Source organism: Artemia franciscana, chromosome 4 (assembly GCF_032884065.1).
Source record: "Artemia franciscana chromosome 4, ASM3288406v1, whole genome shotgun sequence".
In the NCBI taxonomy this organism is placed as follows: domain Eukaryota; kingdom Metazoa; phylum Arthropoda; class Branchiopoda; order Anostraca; family Artemiidae; genus Artemia; species Artemia franciscana.
In genome coordinates this window covers 16,346,944-16,367,333 of record NC_088866.1, presented here as the reverse complement: position 1 = coordinate 16,367,333, position 20,390 = coordinate 16,346,944, and the positions used below count along the sequence as shown (strand labels likewise).

The 20,390-nt window shown below is 35.1% G+C and overlaps 1 protein-coding gene across 4 annotated transcripts in view; it reads right to left on the bottom strand.

Annotated features, from left to right (window-relative positions):
• The window catches only part of LOC136026058 (sodium- and chloride-dependent GABA transporter 1-like), a 165,617-nt gene that overhangs the window by 5,079 nt on the left and 140,148 nt on the right, over positions 1-20,390 (bottom strand). For all 4 annotated transcript variants that reach the window (XM_065702244.1, XM_065702242.1, XM_065702243.1 and 1 more), the window contains 4 exons: positions 19,245-19,367; positions 13,592-13,744; positions 11,874-12,077; positions 1,350-1,526 (listed from right to left, as the gene is read on the bottom strand). In XM_065702244.1, coding sequence (XP_065558316.1) covers positions 1,350-1,526; positions 11,874-12,077; positions 13,592-13,744; positions 19,245-19,367 — 657 coding nt within the window. The remainder of the gene's footprint in view (positions 1-1,349; positions 1,527-11,873; positions 12,078-13,591; positions 13,745-19,244; positions 19,368-20,390) is intronic.

The window sequence follows — 20,390 nt, the reverse complement described above, 5'->3', positions numbered from 1 at the left end:
GAGTCTTAGGACCAAATTGGAGAAACTCGAGAATTTATATGCATCCTACCCAGTGACATTTACTTACCCTACATTTGCAGAATTTCAAACGCAATTGCTTATCACAGTTAGTGATAAAGGCAAAGTTAATGAGAAATGGGAAAAGCAATTTGGGAATGTACTAAACCGTGATAAAACTATAGGAAATGATGCAAGAAAAACGAAAAATTTCAAATTTGTCGCCTCCATCATGTATAAGAAAAATATCATTTACAAGGACAGGATTGGGACAGAAAAACTTAAAAAAGGGAGATCAATGTCATCAACACAACTGAGGTGCTTAAAGCTGCGAAGAAACTTTTCGGAAGAATGTCTTTGGATCAAATGGACACTTTAATTGACAGCAAAGCAGAGTTTGACAGAATTGTCAGTTCTATAGACAAAATATGTAAACAACAACAAATTATTATTGATAGTGCTTACCTTGTCAACTTTCAAAAATTTTCTTCCTTACTTCAGCCTCCTTAAAAAAAATGGCTTCAAATCCAGACATTGAGCTGGCATTAATATTTTTTCCAAACAAGGAAAGAGCTCCAGATTTTACTACTCTTCCAGTAGAGCTTGAAATTTTGTCTCAATTTTGCCAATGCTCTATTTGCGGAAGGGGAGTCGTAGGTGAAGGACATCACCGGCAACTTCGATTTAAGCAAGCTAATCGTCTTTGCGAATTGGCCCCGATAGCACCTGTTGCAGTTGCTGCTGCTGACAGAACATTTAGCAAGCTAAATTTTTTAAGAATTCTCTGAGAACTGCTAATGCTGATTCTTGCCTAAATTTCCTCACATTATTGGCAAGTGAGAAAGATCTCACCGACGCCATTGACTTAGACAAGATTGTCCAGCGATAGTCCACTTTGAAGAAGAGGCAAATACAGATTTAATTGTTCTTGGTTACGCATTTGCGCAAGTGGTATAACATTTTGTTTTTTTTGTTTGTCTCCGTCGATAAGCTTATAAGAAAAAGGATGATTTACGTTTAACAAATTTTCACGAGTCGTGTAATGTGATCTAACAGTTGTTTAAATGAGGGGAGCTACGCCCCCCAATTTTTTCATTTGCCCAGATTTTTTTAGATATCTATGATAAGAGTTGCAGGTTTAGTTCAATTCTGTTAGATTATTCATTATAAAAAGGGCAAATCATCGATGCTGTTACATTTCAAGTTCAGTCTGTCTTTCAATCATGTATTGTATACGGATAATTTTTGCTTTAGTATCTGTAGCTATATTATATGATTTTAAGCTACTATATATTTTATACTATTCTCAAATATATTTAAAAAAACAAAAAAACAAAAAAACAAACACTAACCTCTTTCATAGAGCCAACGTGTCTATTGATTATGACGTAATAGATAGCATAACCTGGGATCATGATCATAGAAGACAAACTGATTAGCCAGGCAATAGCTTCTGCCCAAGGAGGGTATGTGTAAAATCCACCATACTTAACTGGCTCATATGTTGCGCAGTAAAAGATAAATATGACCTGAAATAAATGTTTTGTCCTTGTTTTAAAAAATAACAATTCTGAAATTTGTCTTAAAGAGATACTACGTCAGGAACATTCATCTAAAGGGCAGGAAATAGGTTTTTTGTCTTTTGGAAATGACTATGTATTAATTGTTATGAAAAATATTTTTCAAAGTTTCAGTTTCTATTGGCCAGAATTTCTTTTTTAATTGTGAATTTTTTAAATAACACGTTTTCAAATTAAGTTGTGGCTTAATTGACCTTGTAAACGTTTTTTTTTTTTAATCCCTATCGTTAGTGGTTTAATAGTTGATACAATAGGCCCTACAAAATATATACTTCATTAATTTTTGGTAAACCGATAGTATTTGGCAAACCGATCCTTTTCAAAAGAAATTGTAGAACAGTGGTTTGGTATTTCCATCAAACAGTTCGTGGTTTAATGGAACAAGAACTGTGAGTTAGGTGCGACCCGGCCCACCAGTAACCAAAAATCTAGAAAATGAAATTTCAATAGCAATTAATACACCAAAAGAATTTACTTTATGTGTTGATTTCAAATATATAGGTTAATTAAGTATAATGTTATCCATCAAAAGCTAAAAACCTGCAAAAATTTGTCTGATTTAGGAAAAAGAGGGGAAAGACCCCCCAAGAGTCAAGCGATTTCAATAAAAATGACACCATTAGATTTACCATAGCATAGAACCCTGCTGTAGATGTTTCAAGCTTATATCTAGAAAATGTAGAATTTTGCTTTTTTCCAGAAGAAGATTATAGATGTGTGTTTATTGGTTGTTTTTTCCAGGGGTGATAGTATCGAATCAATAGTCCTAGAAAATGGAGAGGGAGTTCATTCGAGCGGAAATTGAAAGTTTTGGTACCCTTTTTCAGGAGCTTTGAAACAATAAGATTGTTCCACGGAAAGTGGCATTTTCTCGCATTTTGTAGAGCCACAGTATGCCTTTGCGCAAAGAGAACAAATTTAAAATTGAATGAAAATCCTGAGCCTAGCTATTCGATTAAGAGTATCTTCAATCTACATAGTGAGCTTCCGAGCAGCAGAAGAAGTAATGGCGCACGGTGGCGCATTCGTTCCTGAAAAATCACGTAGTCCATACAAGATGAATGGTTCATATGGACTTTTGTCTGAATACTTGATTTAATTACATAAAAAAAAACAATTTTTTTTAATTGCAAGTATGGAGTGAGATTAAAACTAAAAACAAACAGAAATTATCCCGTATACGAAAAGGGTTTTCCGCTCCTCAACCCTTCGCTCTTTACGCTAAAGTTTGACTCTTTGTCACAACTCTACTCGTTAAAACATTACAAAACTGTAATCTTTCATATACAAAATAATTTTTGTTCGTTTTAAGTTTTAATGTCGCTCCTTACTTGCAGTAAAACAAAACTAGTTTTTTTATTTAGTTTCTGAACGTTTTTGAATTAATGCATGTTTTGATTTTGGATCAGGGCACATAAATAAATAAAACGAAATTTGTATATTATTTTTTTTTTCTACATGGCTTTCTCATATTTTTGATGAGACGATTTTGAAAAAAGGGGGGGGTGAGGGAGAGGCCAGTTGCGATCCGATTTTTTGTTACTTATCAATGCAACTAGATTTTTTATTTTTTTACTAGCGTTTTTGTTAGTAATAAACATACGTACCTTGCGACTTAACCTACGTAACTAACTTCTATATTTGTGTATTTTTATTACGTATATGAGGGGATTCGCGCCCTCGTCAATACCTCCCTCTTTACGCTAAAGCTTGAAGTTTGTCCCAAATCTTTGAGAATGACCCCTGAATCAGAAAGGCCGTAGAATAAATAGTTGAAATTACTAAACAAACTTTAGCGTAAAGAGCAAGGTAATGTGGAGGAGATAAACCCCCTTATTTACGTAATGTTTCATATTCGTTTTAAGTTTTAATGTTGCACATTACTTCCAGTTGAAAAAAAATTATTTTCTCATTGTAATTTTTTTAATGATGCTTGAAAGTCCTGCGCCTCCTTCATAGAAATTCTCTTCCCTCATGATAGATTTCCTCTATGGAAAGATCCTGCCACTTAACCCCCTCCCCCCGACCCACCACCTCCCCAACGCGAAACAATCTCCCTGAAAACGTCTGTACACTTCATAATAACCATTACTATAAGTAAACAATGGTGAAAGTTTGTAACTTGCAACCCTTCCCCGGGAACTGTGGGGGATTGAATCGTCCCCAAGGACATAGTTATTACGTTTTCGACGAAGTTGAACACGATGGCTATCTCAAAATTTTGATCCAATTACTTTGAGAAAAATGTGCATGGGAGGGGGCCTAGATGCCCTCCATTTTTTTGGTCACTTAAAAAGGGTATTAGAACTTTTAATTTTTGTTAAAATGAGCCCTCTTGTGGTATTTTATGGCTACTGGGTCGATACGACCAACCCAATAAAAAAAAATATAAACACTCATCTGTCTTCTGGCAAAAAATTTAAAATTCCACATTTTTTTAGATAGGAGCATGAAACGTCTACAGTAGGGTTCTCTGATACACTGAATCTGATGGTGTGATTTTGTTAAGATTCTATGACTTTTAGGGGTTGTTTCCCCCTATTTTCTAAAATAAGGCAAATTTTCTCAGGCTCGTAACTTTTGATGGGCAAGATTGAAGTTGATGAAACTTATATATTTAAAGTCAGCGTTAAAATGCAATTTTTTTATGTAACTTTTGGTATCAAATCCATTTTTTAGAGTTTCGGATACTATTGAGCCGGGTAGCTCCTTACGACATTTCGTTACCACGAACTGTTTGACTAAGTGGATTCACTTGATTTATTTTCAAATTACCTATTGTGGTGTATAATGGCACATCGGCTATTATGAAGCATGGGTGGTGGGTTATTGTATGGGTGAGGGAGCAGACATCTAAAAGAGCACATTTCAATGCCCAAACTGTCTAACTCTCTATAATCCATAAGTTTTAAAAAAGGTATGAGAGGAGGGGTAGGAATTAGTCTCTCAAAACCGTTAACTTAGACTAAGCCTAAATTAGGTTGTTGTGGGGTGATTTCCCCACTTGATTCCCGAGGATGTTTTTGGTCTATGCCTTTTTAATTGGCCCTAGAAGGGGGGGGGGTAACACTGCCTATTCCATTGCTACAATTTTTGTTTCGGTAGTATAAAGTATTGCATGTATCTGCGCACCGACAGTGAGTGCTATCAAGAGTTTTTTTTGTTTTTTTTTAGTGACTTGATTGGTAATGTTTTCCCTTTTCTTATTTATTTACAATGTTTCAATGTACTTAAGCGTATGTTTACACCGTGACTGTAGATTTTATGTTTGCACTGTATAGAGAAATCTATTACAGAAGTCGTGTAGCTTCAGCCACGTAGAAGATCAAAATTGACGCAGAATTTCCATCCATACGAACAATAATGCCCCTTTCCGTTCACCTGAAATTCTGTATTAAAATACTATTAAGGAATTATTCAACAAAACTACTGTCGATTGAAAATTTTGACTAAATATTCAAATTTTGTCAAAATTTTTAACGACAGTCCGACATTTTAATTTTTTGAAGCAAAAAAACTAAAAAAGTAAGACGCTACTAAATCAATTTACAATTATTGATATATACTATTTATCAGCAAAAAATTAGGGAGGTTTATGGAGCCGGTACCCCACATTATATACTGGTTAAGCCAGGATATCATTTTAAAACTGAAAGAAAGGAACAAATTTAAAACTTAAGCGACAATAAATTACACGGTATACGAGGTAGGCTTGTCCTTTCTCAACCCATCACTCTTGCTTATTCTTCCCATCAAGTTTCAATCCGATCCCTCCGCTCTAAGAGTTTTCTAAGATTCTCAATTTCAAAGATTTCCCTTTCTCCGCCCCATTCCCATGTCACGAATTGAAAATGGAGAATCTGAGGCATGAGATCTTTTTATATATCAAGTTTCATTAAGATCTGATCACCCATTTGTAAGATAAACGTACCTCCATTTTCATGATTTCCCACCCTCCAGCCCCCCCCCAGATCCTCTAATCATGGAAACGACTATTATCAAGTCAATTTGTGCAGGTCCTTGGCACGCCTACCAATTTTCATCGTCCTAGCACTTCCAGAAGCGCCGAACTCGCCAAAGCACTGGAAATCTCTCCCCCCACCCAAATCCCCCAAAGAGGGCGGATCTGGTCTGGTTGTGTCAATTACGTATCTAAGACTTGTGCTTATTCTTCCCACCAAGTTTCATCCCGATCTCTCCACTCTAAGCGTTTTCCAAGATTTCCGGCTTCCCCCACCAACTACCCAAAATGACACCAGATCCAGACGAGATTAAAATAAGAGCTCTGAGATATGAAGTCCTTCTAAATGTCAAATTTCATTAAGGTCCGATCATCTGTTCGTAAGTTAACAATACCTCATTTTTTCTAATTTATCCAAATTACCCCCCCCCGCCCTTCCAACTCTCCAAAAGAGAGCAGATCCAGTCCAGATAAGTCAATCACTAATCAAGGACTTGTGCTTATTCTTCCCACCAAGTTTCATCCCGAAATCTCCACTCTAAGCGTTTTCCAAGATTTCCAGTTCCCCCCCCCCCTCCAACGCCCCCTAATCTCACCAGAGCCGGTTAGGATTTAAAATAAGATTTCTGAGAAACGATGCCCTTCTAAATAACAAATTTCATTAAGATTCTGTCGACCGTCCGTAAGTTAAAAATACCTCATTTTTTCTAGTTTTTCCAAATTACCCCCCCCCCCCTCCCAAATCCCCCAAAGAGATTGGATCCGTTTTGGTTGCGTCAATCACGTATCTAGGACATGTACTTATTCTTCCCACCAAGTTTCATCCCGATCTCTACACTCTAAGCGTTTTCGAACATTTCCGGTTTCCCCCTCCAACTCCCCTCAATGCCACTGGATCCCGTCGGGATTTAAAGTTAATGCTCTTAAACATCAGATCCTTCTAAATATCAAATTTCATTTTGAACTGATTACTCGTTCGTAACTCAAAAATACCTCATTTTTTCTAATTTTTCAGAATTAACCGTCCACCAAATCCCCCTCAGATGATCGAACCAGAGAAACGACTATTTCTAATTTAATCTAGTCTTGTCCCTGATACGCCTGCCAAATTTCATCGTCCTAACTTATCTGTAAGTGCTCAAACTAGCAAAACCGGGACCGACAGACATACAGACAGACAGACCGATAAACAGACAGAAATTGCGATCACTATATGTCACTTGGTAAGTACCAAGTGCCCTAAAAAATGAGTTTTTTCAACTGGAAGTAAGGAGCAACATTAAAACTAAAAACGAACAGAAATTATTACGTATATAAAAGGGGTTGCCCCCTGCTTAACACTTCGCTCTTCACACTACAGTGTTTCGGCACTCAAAATAAAGTTACTTATTGTTCTACTTAAAAGACCCTTATGTTTCAGGAGTCATTTTTAAAGAAGTGGGACAAAATTTAAACTTTAGCGTTAAGAGCGAGGTGTTATGGAGGAGGCAACCCCTTCATTGTGATAATTTCTATTCATTTTACGTTTTAATGCTGCTCCTCACTTGCAGTTGAAAAAACTTGTTTTTTTTTATTTAATTTCTGATTCTTTTAAATAACGCCAGGACGCCTGGCTCCACCGCCACAGAAAAATCCCCCTTCCCACAGAAATATCCGCTGGACAATTCAGTCCTGGCGAAAATTTACCCTCGACAGTTACCCTTAACATCTCCACGCGTAAAATTGAATCGGTAAAGAGAAAGCAAGACATATAAAGAAAATTCGCACAGCAATTCTGGCAAGTTCACATAGTATAAAGTGTTTCGCGAAAAGTTCACCCCCTGGAAACTTCCCTCTCAAAGGGAAATTCACCCCATGCAGAATCCTCCCAGTAGAAACTTCTTCCTCCCCTCCCAACCCGAAAAATGTATGTATACTTCCCACTAACAAATAAAACAATAGGCAAATTTTTAACCTAAAAACCTTTTCTCCAGGGGCTTTAGGGGGTAATTTTGTCTCCAAAGTCATAGCTATTGGGCCTTTCAACTATACTGAACAAAAACGCTATCTTAAAATTTTGATCGGATGATTTTGGGGAAAGGGTGGCGTGGGAGGGGGCCTATTTGCCCTCCAACTTTTTGGTCACTTTAAAAGGGCACTAGAAGTTTCGATTTTTGTTAGAATTAGCCCTTTCCCGACGTTCTAGTTTCAGTGGGTCGATACGATCATACTTGTGACAGCAAGTAGACACATATCCGTCGTAGAAATCAGACAAATTTTCTCGGGCTCATAGCTTTTGATGGGTAAGACTAAACTTCATGAAACTTATATATTTGGAATCATCATATTAAGCCAGTTCTTTTGATACATCTATAAGATCAATCCATTTCTTAGTGTTTTCCGTTACTATTGAGCCAGGTCGCTCCTTACTTACAGTTTGTTACCACGAACTGTTTGATTACCCATCAAAATCCAAACAGAGGTCATTGAAATACAAATCATTTTTCTGCCTTACCAAAAGTATTGTATTCATAAAACTTTACAGTTTCATGAAAGGTACTAAGACGAATAGAAAAGGGTTTTCAACTAAAGTAAGGAGCTAGTCTAAAACTTAATAGAGATTACTCTGTATGCAAAGGGGGCTGCCCCCTTCTCAACACCTTGCTCATTAAAAAAAAGTTGTTTAGTTCTCTGAAAAATATTTTTTCCGATTACAAATTTTCTTAAAAAATTTGGATTTCAAACTTGGAAGCCAAACTTCACAGCAAAGAGTAAGGAGCTAAAAAGGAGACAGTCCCCTTCATATAAAGAATAACCTGTCAAAAAAGGTTTCAAATATGTTCCTTGCTTTCAGTTGAAAAGCTCTTTTCAAACAGTTCGTGGTAACGAACTGTAGTAAGGAGCGACCCGGCTCAATAGTAAACGAAACTCTAAAAAACGAATATATCAAAAGAAACGGATTTTTATGCTGATTTTAAATATATAAGTATCATCAAATTTAGTCTTTGTCATCAAAAGTTATGAGCCTAAGAAAATTTGCCTTATTTTGGAAAATAGGGGGAAACATCCCCTAAAAGTCATTAGATCTTAACGAAAATCACACCATCGCATTCAGCGTATCAGAGAACCCTATAGAAAAAATTTCAAGGTCCAGTCTACAAAAATGTGGGATTTCGTATTTTTTGCCAGAAGACAAATCACGGGTGCGTGTTTATTCGTTTGTTTTTTTGTTTTTTTTTTTCCCAGGGGTCATCGTATCAACTTAGTGGTCCTAGTGTGTTGCAAGAGGGCTCATTCTAACGGAAATGAAAAGTTCTAGTGCCCTTTTTACGTGACCAAAAAAATTGGAGGGCACCTAGGCCCCCTCCCACGCTCATTTTTTTCCCAAAGTCAACGGATCAAAATTTTGAGATAGCCATTTTGTTCCGCATAGTCGAAAACTATAATAACTATGTCTTTGGGGATGACTTACCCCCCACAGTCCCTGGGGGAGGGGCTGCAAATTACAAACTTCGACCAGTGTTTACATATAATAATGGTTATTGGGAAGTGTACAGTCGATTTCAGGGGATTTTTTTGGTTTTTGGTTTGGGGTTGAGGGGAGGGGGCTATGTGGGAGGATCTTTCCTTGGAAAGATATGTCATGGGGTAACAGAAATTCAATGATAAGGGCGCAGGATTTTCTAAAATTACTATAAAAAAACAATGAAAAAATAAACATGGAAAAGTTTTTTCGATCGAAAGTAAAGAGTAGCATTGAAACCTAAAACGAACAGAGATTATTACGCATATGAGGGGTTCTAAAAATACTTTAGCATAAAGAGCGAGGTATTTAGGAGGAGATAAATACCTCGCTCTTTATGCTATAGTATTTTTAGTTATTTCAACTATTTATTCTACGGCCTTTCTGATTCAGGGGTCATTCTTAAAGAATTGGGACAAAACATACGATTTAGTGTAAAGAACGAGGTATTAACGAGGGTACAAACCCCCTCATATACATAATAAAAATTAAAGAATATAAAAGTTTGTTACGTAAGTTAATTCTTAAGTTACGTATATATTTATAGTTGCCTTTTTACGTAACCGAAAAATTGCATGGCAACTAGGCCTCCTTCCCCATCCCTTATTTCTCAAAATCGTCTGATCAAAACTAAGAGAAAGCCATTTTGCCAAAAAAGGAATTAATATTATTCAAATTATTCAAAAAGAAAAGAAAACACATAACAACAACAATAATAAAGATCCTAGAAGCGAACTTGTTAAGGACCAAAACAACAAAAAATTGAAAATGAAAAAGAGAGAGAAAAAAAAGAAAAGAGAAAATAAGGTTAACTAAAGCAAATTGAATAAACATTTAGAGAAATATAATATCAAGATTTTAGTACATTGTTATATAGCGTCCGAAAACTTGTGGATAGCTCGACACTGGAATATACGACTTTAATTTTAATAATTTATATGTGGAGAGCCAAAATCAAACATGCATTAATTCAAAAACGTTCAGAAATTACATAAAAAAATTTTTTTTTTTTAACTGAAAGTAAGGAGTGACATTAAAACTTAAAACGAACAGAAATTACTCCGTATATGAAATGGATTGTCCCCTCCTCAATCTCTCGCTCTTAACGCTAAAGCTTTTAATTGTTTTAAAAAAACAGAATTGTGGCTAAGAGTCAAACTTTAGCGTAAAGAATCCTAATTATGTCCTATTATTTACACTATTATTTACACTATTAGAGTCCTATTATGAAAGAGATACATTTTACGTGGCAGGTATTAGATCAAACGTAGTATCTATGCGGGCAGGATGATCTTTGAGTATCTCTACTTCTTCTGTAAAATATTCTAAGGCGTAAGAGAAGGCATAAGGATACATCTACATCTGTTATAATCTACGGAAGCAATAAATCTTTCTGTAATTTTGGCTTGAGTTTGATTTCTGTAATCTTCTAACATTAAACCCATAATAATTAAATACATTATTGAATAAATAAATTGAGCTCTTTGCCAGGTATCCTTTTCGTTTATTGTATTTTGTTTCATTTTGCATGCAATTTAATTGCTCTTTTTATTTGAGAATTTTTTTCTAAAATAATGTAAAAATAAACTTATTCCTACCGAATAAAACATCCTGAAATCTATTCCCTGTCACCAAACCACCAGTGCTATTTTTGCGTCTGCCCTCCCCCCTAGAAAATATCCTGTTGGCACTTTTGAAATGTAGCCTGATGTCTCATAACGTACAGGTTTATCGCTAAATTTTCCAACATTCCATGAGCCCTCAGATAAATTATATATGAGGCTACGACGGAGGGGATTGATCTACAATCTCTCTTCCATCGAAATAAGCCTGAATAGGGGTTTTGCGGGGCTAGGATTCTAATCAAAATTTCTCACCTTTTTTGGGACACAAACTTTTATCATTCTGTTAAGGCCTTTTTACTTAAATTAATAACGTTAGGAACCGGAAGAATTTTCACATTTTATTGGGGTATGCTATCTTTTTCTTGTTATTTTTTTAATTACATAATTTACAGGTTTAGATGTTGCCTAGATAATCTTAAATTCGCCTCACAGATTTATATGAGAATTGACATAATTTGATGGACACTCTAGTTACTAAGAAAAGCTTTGTATTGGCTTTGTAGAAACTGAATTCCTTTTACAGTTTAAACTGAATTCAACTTTGAAGATTTTTTAGAGATTTTCTTTATTAATTATATTAATTTTTTTTTTCCTGAAACCAAAAATGGAATTTTATAGACGACAGACGAGTAGAAACATTTCCCTAAATATTATTTTTAAGTCGAAAAAACAATACATAGAATGAGATAGAGACAGACACAGAACATAGGGATAAGATGAGATAAAGAATTCTAGAAAGACGTTTGGCTTCTGAACAGCTCATTTTTTCAACTCTAAGTATTTTAATAGAAATTTGAGATGAAAAGCATGGTTCAGACTCAGTATCTCTTATTATTCCTTTTTGTATTTTAGAAACTTTCTGCAGAGCATAATGTTTATAACTATTTATAAATAATGTATTTATAAATAATATTTGTAGATATTTATAAATAATGTATTTATAAATATATATAATTAATATATAATAAAATATATAAAATATATTTTTATACAAAATATATAAAATATACATATTATATATGTAATTTATAAATATAAATAATGTATTTATAAATAATACTTATAAATATTTATAAATAAAGTTTATAGATAATGTAATAATTTTTTACGAGGCTGTTCAGCATGTAGTACACAAAATCGTGCGAATAAACCTATCTATATATCTATCTATTTTTTCGCAAAGAAAAAAAATTATAAATATTCCTTACTGTCATAACAAGCGGAGCTAAATATGCCCAGCAAATTTCAAAGAATATGTTTATTTTTCTATCAAGCATATGTCCAATCATCTTTCTAAACATTCCACGACCCAGGGTCCAATAAATGATGACAGTTTGGAATGCAATGACCCAAAGTATTGTAATGCCACTGGCTGAGTAACTGTCCATTAGTTGAAACAGGAATACACCACCCTGAATAAAAAATACTTCATTAAAACCAAGAGCTTGTTACAGGCATGTGCAGCCTTTTCTGCGACCCTATCTTATCGATCTGCTACCTATCACAACAATGCTAAAGGGTTGCACAAACGCGGTATTTTTCAAGTGTATACGGTAGTTTTTATTCATTTAAAGCGTGGTTTACGCCAGCTATTAAATTAGGATTTATATTCAGGTTAATACTCATTTTCAGTGTTTTTAGACTGACTTTTAAGTTTGCCCAGATTTCTCACTATCAGTGGCTTCAATTCACATAAACTAGCGGGGGGGGGGCATAATGTATTTTTTAAAACCTAGGAAGCAATAAGGTTTTTTCAGTTTTTTCAAAAAAAGCAATGAAAAAACTGTTTTTCAATCAAATCCGGATAGAAAGTATTTTACAAAATGTTGGGGGAGCGTCAATCTCTACCCCTTAACTGACGCCACTACTCTACTGAGCAGTGATGTCATTTGGAATATTTTTTTAGTATAAGGTTTGCAGTTACTTATTATGTCACTTAACACGCTACTTGATGGTGCGGTCAGGCAAATTGTCTTCGTTGAGCGTCAGTGTCTCTGAAATCTAAAATAATTTTGTGAAATACACCACCTTTTCTTCGAAGAACTCATCTTATCATTTGCACGCATACGCTCTAAAGCCAAAAGAAAATTCTGAGTCTCTAGAGCTGAAATTTCTTTTAGCCAAACACAAAGATTTCAGCTTTTTTTGGGAATGACAGCAAGTGGTTGACTGTTAACACTGTTAACTTCAGAGGAAAAGATTAAAAGACGATGTCATTTGTATAAAAGTTTGAAAGTTTTATATTATCTAGAACGTGGGGTTTACAATAGTAAGGGGTTATCAAATAGCTTGGAATCGAAGTTCAAGAGTATACGTCATACCTTTTAATCTTAATATTGTCTATTTAATCTTTTAATATTGTACCTCTTTAATTTTAGTCGTATTTTCTTCAGTCTTCCGCAACTTTGGTGATTCATTCTTTAAAGTTGGTACACTGACTTAGGACCCCCATTTTGAAACTCATCTTTTCTTTTTATTGACTATTTATGGGATTAATACCCTTACACCCTTAAGCAGTGAGAGGGGAGTATTAATATTAACCAAACCTAATTCAAAAAATTAAACAGTAAATGGCAATTTTTCTTTTATAGAAGTTGTGAATCTTGAAATTCTCAATAAAAAAATATTTTCATACAAAGTAAAGAAAACAAATTAAAAGCTAAAAGGAACAGAAAGCTGCACGCCTAATGAGTTTAGTAATCAAACGGGTGTGATAAGCATTTGAACACTGAAATGGACCCGATAGGTGGAACCGTTGCAGGGTAAAAACATGAATACATATGATGCAATATGACATATAAGAAAGAGGTTGAAGTGAATATGACATAAACGAAAGAAAAAATTTAAAAAATAAAGACAGAAATAAAGAGTACAAAGATTCTTTTCTCGTGTTTTAATAAACTCAACTGGACTAGCTAAATCTTACTTGTGTCACCATTGGAATTCCAAGCACCATAAAAGTGATGCAGGATATAAGTGTAAACCAGCGTCTGCGAGGCCTCAAATAAGCGGGGAAGAAATCAACCATTCCAGTAATAAAAGCTTCAACGCCGCAAAATTGACTATCAATACCAATGATCTGGAATATATGATTTAATAAGTAGATTACATTTTGGCTGTGAGCTGTAACGAGCTGATCTTGTGGCAGGCGTGAAGACATCATCTAAAATACATTTAAATCGACCTTGGACTGCACGTGACTAGTCTTTCTTCTGTTCTCAGAGGCGACATTGACCTAACCTATTGCCCTTAAAAGTATCATGCAGCTCCAGATGCTGCATTATCAATTAAATTCTTCAACGCTATATATGTGCACGTTTATGAACTTTGTCTTCGAAAAATAAATTTCTTCGGCATTTAAGGTCTTAATGACGGTAGCCGAGGAGTCTCAGCAGCGTTAAATTGTGCTTCCAAAGCCAATACTCACTTATATAACGAAAAAAAAGGAACATTTTCGGGATGTTTTTTTTTTTATCTTGACTTCGCCGATTGAATACAACAGGAATGGCTCCAGGGTTAAACAAATTAGGCCCATTTGGTAATTCTCATGAGAGGATAAATGAAACAGTTTGTTGTAAGTAAGCGAGGCTGGTATGGTTGGTAAGTAGCCGGTAGTAAGTAAGGAATGACATGTGATAATATTATCCAGAACTGTAAAAAAAAGTTTTTGATAACAATATACACATCAAAGAAATCAGCTTTTTTACGGTAACGCCAACTACATAAAGTTTAAAACCATACATAAAAAACATAATAAACTACAAGCCTGAGAAAATTTGCCTGTTCTTCGAAAAAAGAGGGAAACACCATCAGAATTGCAAGTGATGTTGATGACAGTTACACCATTAGATGTAGCATATTAGAGAACCCAATTGCAAAGGTTTTCCAACCCAATCGAAAAGGAAAATCGCAGACGCATGTTTATTTATTTGGTAGTTTGCATCCCTTTTTTATTCTTCATGTCCCTGGGGATTAACCTGTTGAATCGCCCTAGGAAATCGCAGAATGGCCCATTTGGACGGAAATCCGAGGTTCTAATGCCCTTTTTAAGTGGCAAAAAAAAATCTAATAATAGTCTAAAAAAATATATAGGCAATAAAAAATAATAGGCAATAAAGTCTAAAAGTTCTAATAATAAAATTGTTAGAAAAAACAAGCAGGAAACAGTCAGGAAAAATCAAAACAAGAGCTAAGAGCTCATATGGGATTTGTGACGAGGCAAGAAGAGCTAAGAGCCAAGAGCTCATATGGTATGAGCTCTAACAAAATTCTAAGAATCAATAGATTGATTTTAAAAGGAAAATCAGATACTTAATGCCGGTCAGGATTTAAAATAAGAGCTCTGAGTAACGATGTCCTTCTAAATATCAAAATTTATTAAGATCCGATCATCCACTCGTAAGTTGTAAGTACCTAATTTTTTCTACTTTTTCCTCTCCCTTTAGCCCCCCAGATGGTCGAATCTGGGAAAACGACTTTATCAAGTCAATTTGTGCAGCTCCCTGACACACCTACCAATTTTCATCGTCCTAGCACATCCAGAAGCACCAAACTCGCCAAATCACTGAACCCCACCCCCAACTACTCCAAAGAGAACGAATCCAGTACGGTTACGTCAATCACGTATCAAGGACATTTGCTTATTCTATCCACCAGGCTTCATCCCAATTCCTCCACTCCCAATGTTTTCCAAGATTTCCCCCTTCAACTCCCCCAAATGTCAAAAGATCTGGTCGGGAGTTGAAATAAGAGTTCTGAGACATGAATTCCTTCTAAATATCAAATTTCATTAAGATCCAACCACCTATTCATAAGATAAAAATACCCCAATTCTCACGTTTTCCAATAATTCCGGTTTCCCCCTCCAATTCCCCCCAATGTCACAGTATCTGGTCGGAAGTTAAAATTAGAGCTTTAAAGCACAAGATACTTCTAAATATCAAATTTCATTAAGATCTGATCACCCTTTCGTAAGTTACAAATACCTCATTTTTCCAAATTACCCCCCCCCCCAACTCCACCAAAGAGAGCCAGATCCGTTCTGGTTATGTCAGTCACATATCTTAGACAGGTTTTTATTCTTTCCATCCAGTTTCATCCTGATCTCTCCGCTTTAAGTATTTTCTAAGATTTCTGCCCCCCCCCCCCAACTGCCCCCCCCATGACGCTGGATCCGGTTGAGATTTAAAATAAGAGATCTGAGTTACGAGATCCTTCTAAATATGAAGTTTCATGAAGATCCGATCACTCCTTCGTAAGTTAAAAATACGTCATTTTTTCTAATTTTTCAGAATTAACCCCTCCCCCAATAGAGAGGATCCGTTCCAATTATGTAAATCACGTATCTAAGACTTCTGCTTATTTTTTCCCACCAACTTTCATCCCGATCCCTCCAATCTAAGCGTTTTCCTTGATTTTAGGTTCCCCCACGCCAAACTCCCCCCAATGTCACCAGATCCGGTCGAGATTTAAAACAAGAGCTCTGAGACACGATATCCTTCTAAATATCAAATTTCATTGAGATCCGATCACCCGTTCGTAAGTTAAAAATACCTCATTTTTTTCTATTTTTTCAGAATTACCCCCCCCCACCCCATCTACCCCAAAGAGAGCCGATCCGTTCCGGTTATGTCAATCATGTATCTAGGACTTGTGTTTATTTTTCCCACCAAGTTCCATCCCGATCCCTCCCCTCTAAGTGTTTTCCAAGATTTTAGGTTTCCCACTCCCAACTCCTCCCCCAATATCACCAGATCCGGTCGGGATTTACAATAACAGCTCTGAGACACGATATCCTTCCAAACATCACATTTCATTAAAATCTGATCAACCGTTCGTAAGTTAAAAATACTTCAATTTTTCTATTTTTTCAAATTAACGGGCCCCCACTTTCCCCCAGATGGTCAAATCGGGAAAAAGACTATTTCTAATTTAATCTGGTCCGGTCCCTGATACGCCTGCCAAATTTCATCGTCCTAGCTTACCTGGAAGTGCCTAAAGTATCAAAACCGGGACCGACAGACCGACAGAATTTGCGATTGCTATACGTCACTTGGTTAATACCAAGTGCCATAAAAACGGATAATACACGTTAATTTTTAAGCTTCATGGAGGTAAGTTGAATCAGGTATAATGCCGCATCAGCTATTATGGAGCTGGGCCGCTGACTCATTTTTAGGATGAAAGTGTTAGCTAATACCTCAAAAAGTGCATAATTTATCCCCGAAGTTTCTAACATTCTAACATCAGATTGTATTTGAGGCTATGAGGTGGGGGGAGGGGATATAAATTAAACTCCCTTCCCTCTGACTAAGGCTGAATATGGGCACTGCGGGGCGATAGCCCATTATTGCATTCATATACACAAAAGGAGGAGAGGTGGGGGCATCAAGAGCGTTGTCAGGAAATATCCCAGGAGGAAGGAGGCACATGTTACCAGGAAAATTGTTTTTATAGACGTTTAAACTTAAATATTGTCTTTTTTGTTTATTTTTCAGTGATTAACCAGTTCTTGGTAATTCACTGAAACGAAAGAGTGACTCGTGCAAATACCAACCATAACTCTAAAAAATAAGTTTCGATAACTTTACATACAATACATTATTGTTTTTTTATAGTGATTCCTAATACACAAAATTCATTAAGATTAAAGCAACAAAATAAAAGTTGAGAGCCTGATAATATTTATGCTCTTTTCAAAAAAAGGATAAAAAACGAAAGTCGTGATTTTGATAAAAATTTTGCCATCAAATGCAGTATCTTAGAAAATTCTAGCGTAAAACTGTCATATGATTCCTGCTAAATTCTGAAAAATAATGACAATTTTGGTTCAAAGCGTTTCGAAAAGCCACTGAGTGATAATTTCGGGATAGACTTTCGATTCAAATTTATTGAAAATCTGTGCGACATATGATAAATGCAATTAAAGCCAAAAAAGGATATGTTCTCAGAAAACATTAATCATAAAAACGTAATTCAGCGACCTCTATTCTTCCAAATTCCTATCACGTAGGAAACACTAAGATTTCAATAAAATAAAGTTTCCTTTTAATAAACATATTTTCCATATACCTGGAAAATATATTTATTTTTCATAAAGACATTATCTATCATAGAGTCGCTTATGATAGATAATCGACATGAGTTCTGTAGCAGCAATGGTTCGAAGTTCTCGGTCTGACCAAATTTACTGTATTCGATCAAATGACAATAATGAATCAAGTGAACAAAATAAGGGTCATGTATAAGATCATATACTACATCCCGGTACCAGATTTAGATGAGGGAATAGGAATAGGAATTTATTAAATTCAACTTAAAAACTTCAAACTTAAAAGGGGTCATCCACTTCGCACCACCTGGCGTACTTCTCGGAGTGCCACGGGTGCCGCAAAGTTCCACCGCACGTGGAACAGTCCCCACAGCCCTTGGCACAAATCCCACAACCCTTGTCACAGTATCCACGACTTGCATATTTCGGTGACGCTTGACTTGGTTTGCGGGTTTGTGAAATTTGGCATCACCTCGGATTTAGCCCCAACGTATACATTATTTGGAGAAGAAAATTGAAATGTAATTAGCTATAATGTTATTAGCTATTACTATTGTGTTTACTATTTTCTTACATGTCAGGATAGAATGCATAATAATGATAATAACAAATTCACGCTATAAAGCGTAAATTTATTGTTATAATCCATACACTAAGTATAGAAAAATCGCTAAAAAATATGTATATTACTAGCACGATAATTTTTCCCATGCTTTTAGCTTTTCCTTAACGGTATAAATTACTGGATTCAAACATCATACAAGCCTGCCAACACAAAAGAGCGTGTCCTGTTTGGAGCAAATTCAATTTCAGAGGCAACACTAGTGTTGCCTGTACCTGAAGTAAAGTCAATAATATTCGTTATTGTTTAGTAATATGAGGGATGCTATGATATGTTTTGGAAACTATGGGGGAGATTCATTCAATTTGAAATTGAAAGTTCTAGTGCCCTTCTTAAGAGCAAAAGTAATTGTAAGGCAGTCAACTCCTCTCCCTTGGCCTTTTTTTGTTATTTCTCCTACCAAAGATATTCTGAGTGAATTAGGTTGTAAGTGGTGAGTAAGTTCTAAGTTTTCTCCATAGAAAATTCCCTTCCCCAATGAAAAGTTCCTCAATGGAAAGATCCTCCCACTTACCCCCCCCCCACCAGAAAAATCTCCTGAAAACTGCAAGTCCATAGCTTGCAGCCCTTCCCTCGGGGACTAGGGGGGTTAAGTAATTTTCAAAGACATAGTTGCTAGATTTTTCGGCTATGCTAAAAAATTAACCATCTCAAAATTTTGATCGGGTAATTTGGGGGAAAATGAGCGTGGGAAGGGGGAGTCTTTTTTTATTTTGTTTTGCACCCCTTGGGGAAGCAAAAACAAAATAAAAATTAAAAATTACGATTATTATTATTGTTTACCGCAACCTTAAGTTTTTCGCAGTTCGTATATTTGAACTGTGTAATATATGCCAATATTAACGGCAAGTCGCAACTATGTTAATAAATTTTTCCGTAGAGATGAATATAAGACTATATACTTACAAGAATCATTCCAAAAAATATAATAGACCAAGCAGGAGATCCTGGTAGCCGCAATACTGCTGATGGGTAGACAATAAACAATAATCCAGGTCCCTCAGCTGCCACTTCATCAACTGTTTGGTTCTGTAATAATTTTACAAATTTGAAATTATATAAATGCTGTTACAGAAAAATTTATATACCGAGTTGACTCTTTTTATTTGTCTGAGTTAGTATTTTCGTTTCTGTTAGTATTTGATAAAAAAAACAAGTTTTTTCAACTGAAAGTAAGTAGCAATAGCTATCCCAATTCTTATTGTTTTCTAATTAGAATAAAAAGCTCTTTTAAAATATTATTATTACTATTATTTTTATTATTGTCATTATTATTATTGTTATAATTGCCTAAAGTTGTAAATTTCTTATAAATTTCTATTAAAAATATGCTTACGGAACATACTTTATTATTTTATTACACATTTGTAAACGATTGTCTAGATTCAGGGTTTAAAGGTGGCTTAAAATTTTCTGGATATTGAGAAGACTTTCGAATGTGTTGACAATAATTGCCTGATGAGATGGTAATAAAATGTGGTGTGCCACAAGGATATCTTCTGGATTCCGTATTATCTCTCGCATATATTGGTGATATTAATGGATTTCCCAAACACCTGTCAACGCTAGGATACAATTGGTTCCAAGAATGGCAGAATTTCCAAATTTTTCTGATGTTACTCAGTTAACAATGGCTGCCAAAACAGAAGGTGATTTGAAAAAGAACATTAAACCAGGGACATGGAAGATGGATGTGAGTGAAAAAACTGCTTGTTAATTATAGGAAAACAATATTTATACTTAATATTCATACAGAATAATAATAATCATATTGAATATATAACATCATATTATATATATATATATATATATATATATATATATATATATATATATATATATATATATATGTATATATATATATGTATATATATATATATTATTATATGAGAGAAGTGAAAATTACTGTCCTTGGGTTGGAGAAATCAAACAGTTCGTGGTAACGAACTGTAGTAAGGAGCAACCCTGCTCAATAGAAACCAAAACTCTAAAAAATGGAATTTTGATACCAATAGCTAGATCAAAAGAATCGCATTTTAATGCTGATTTTAA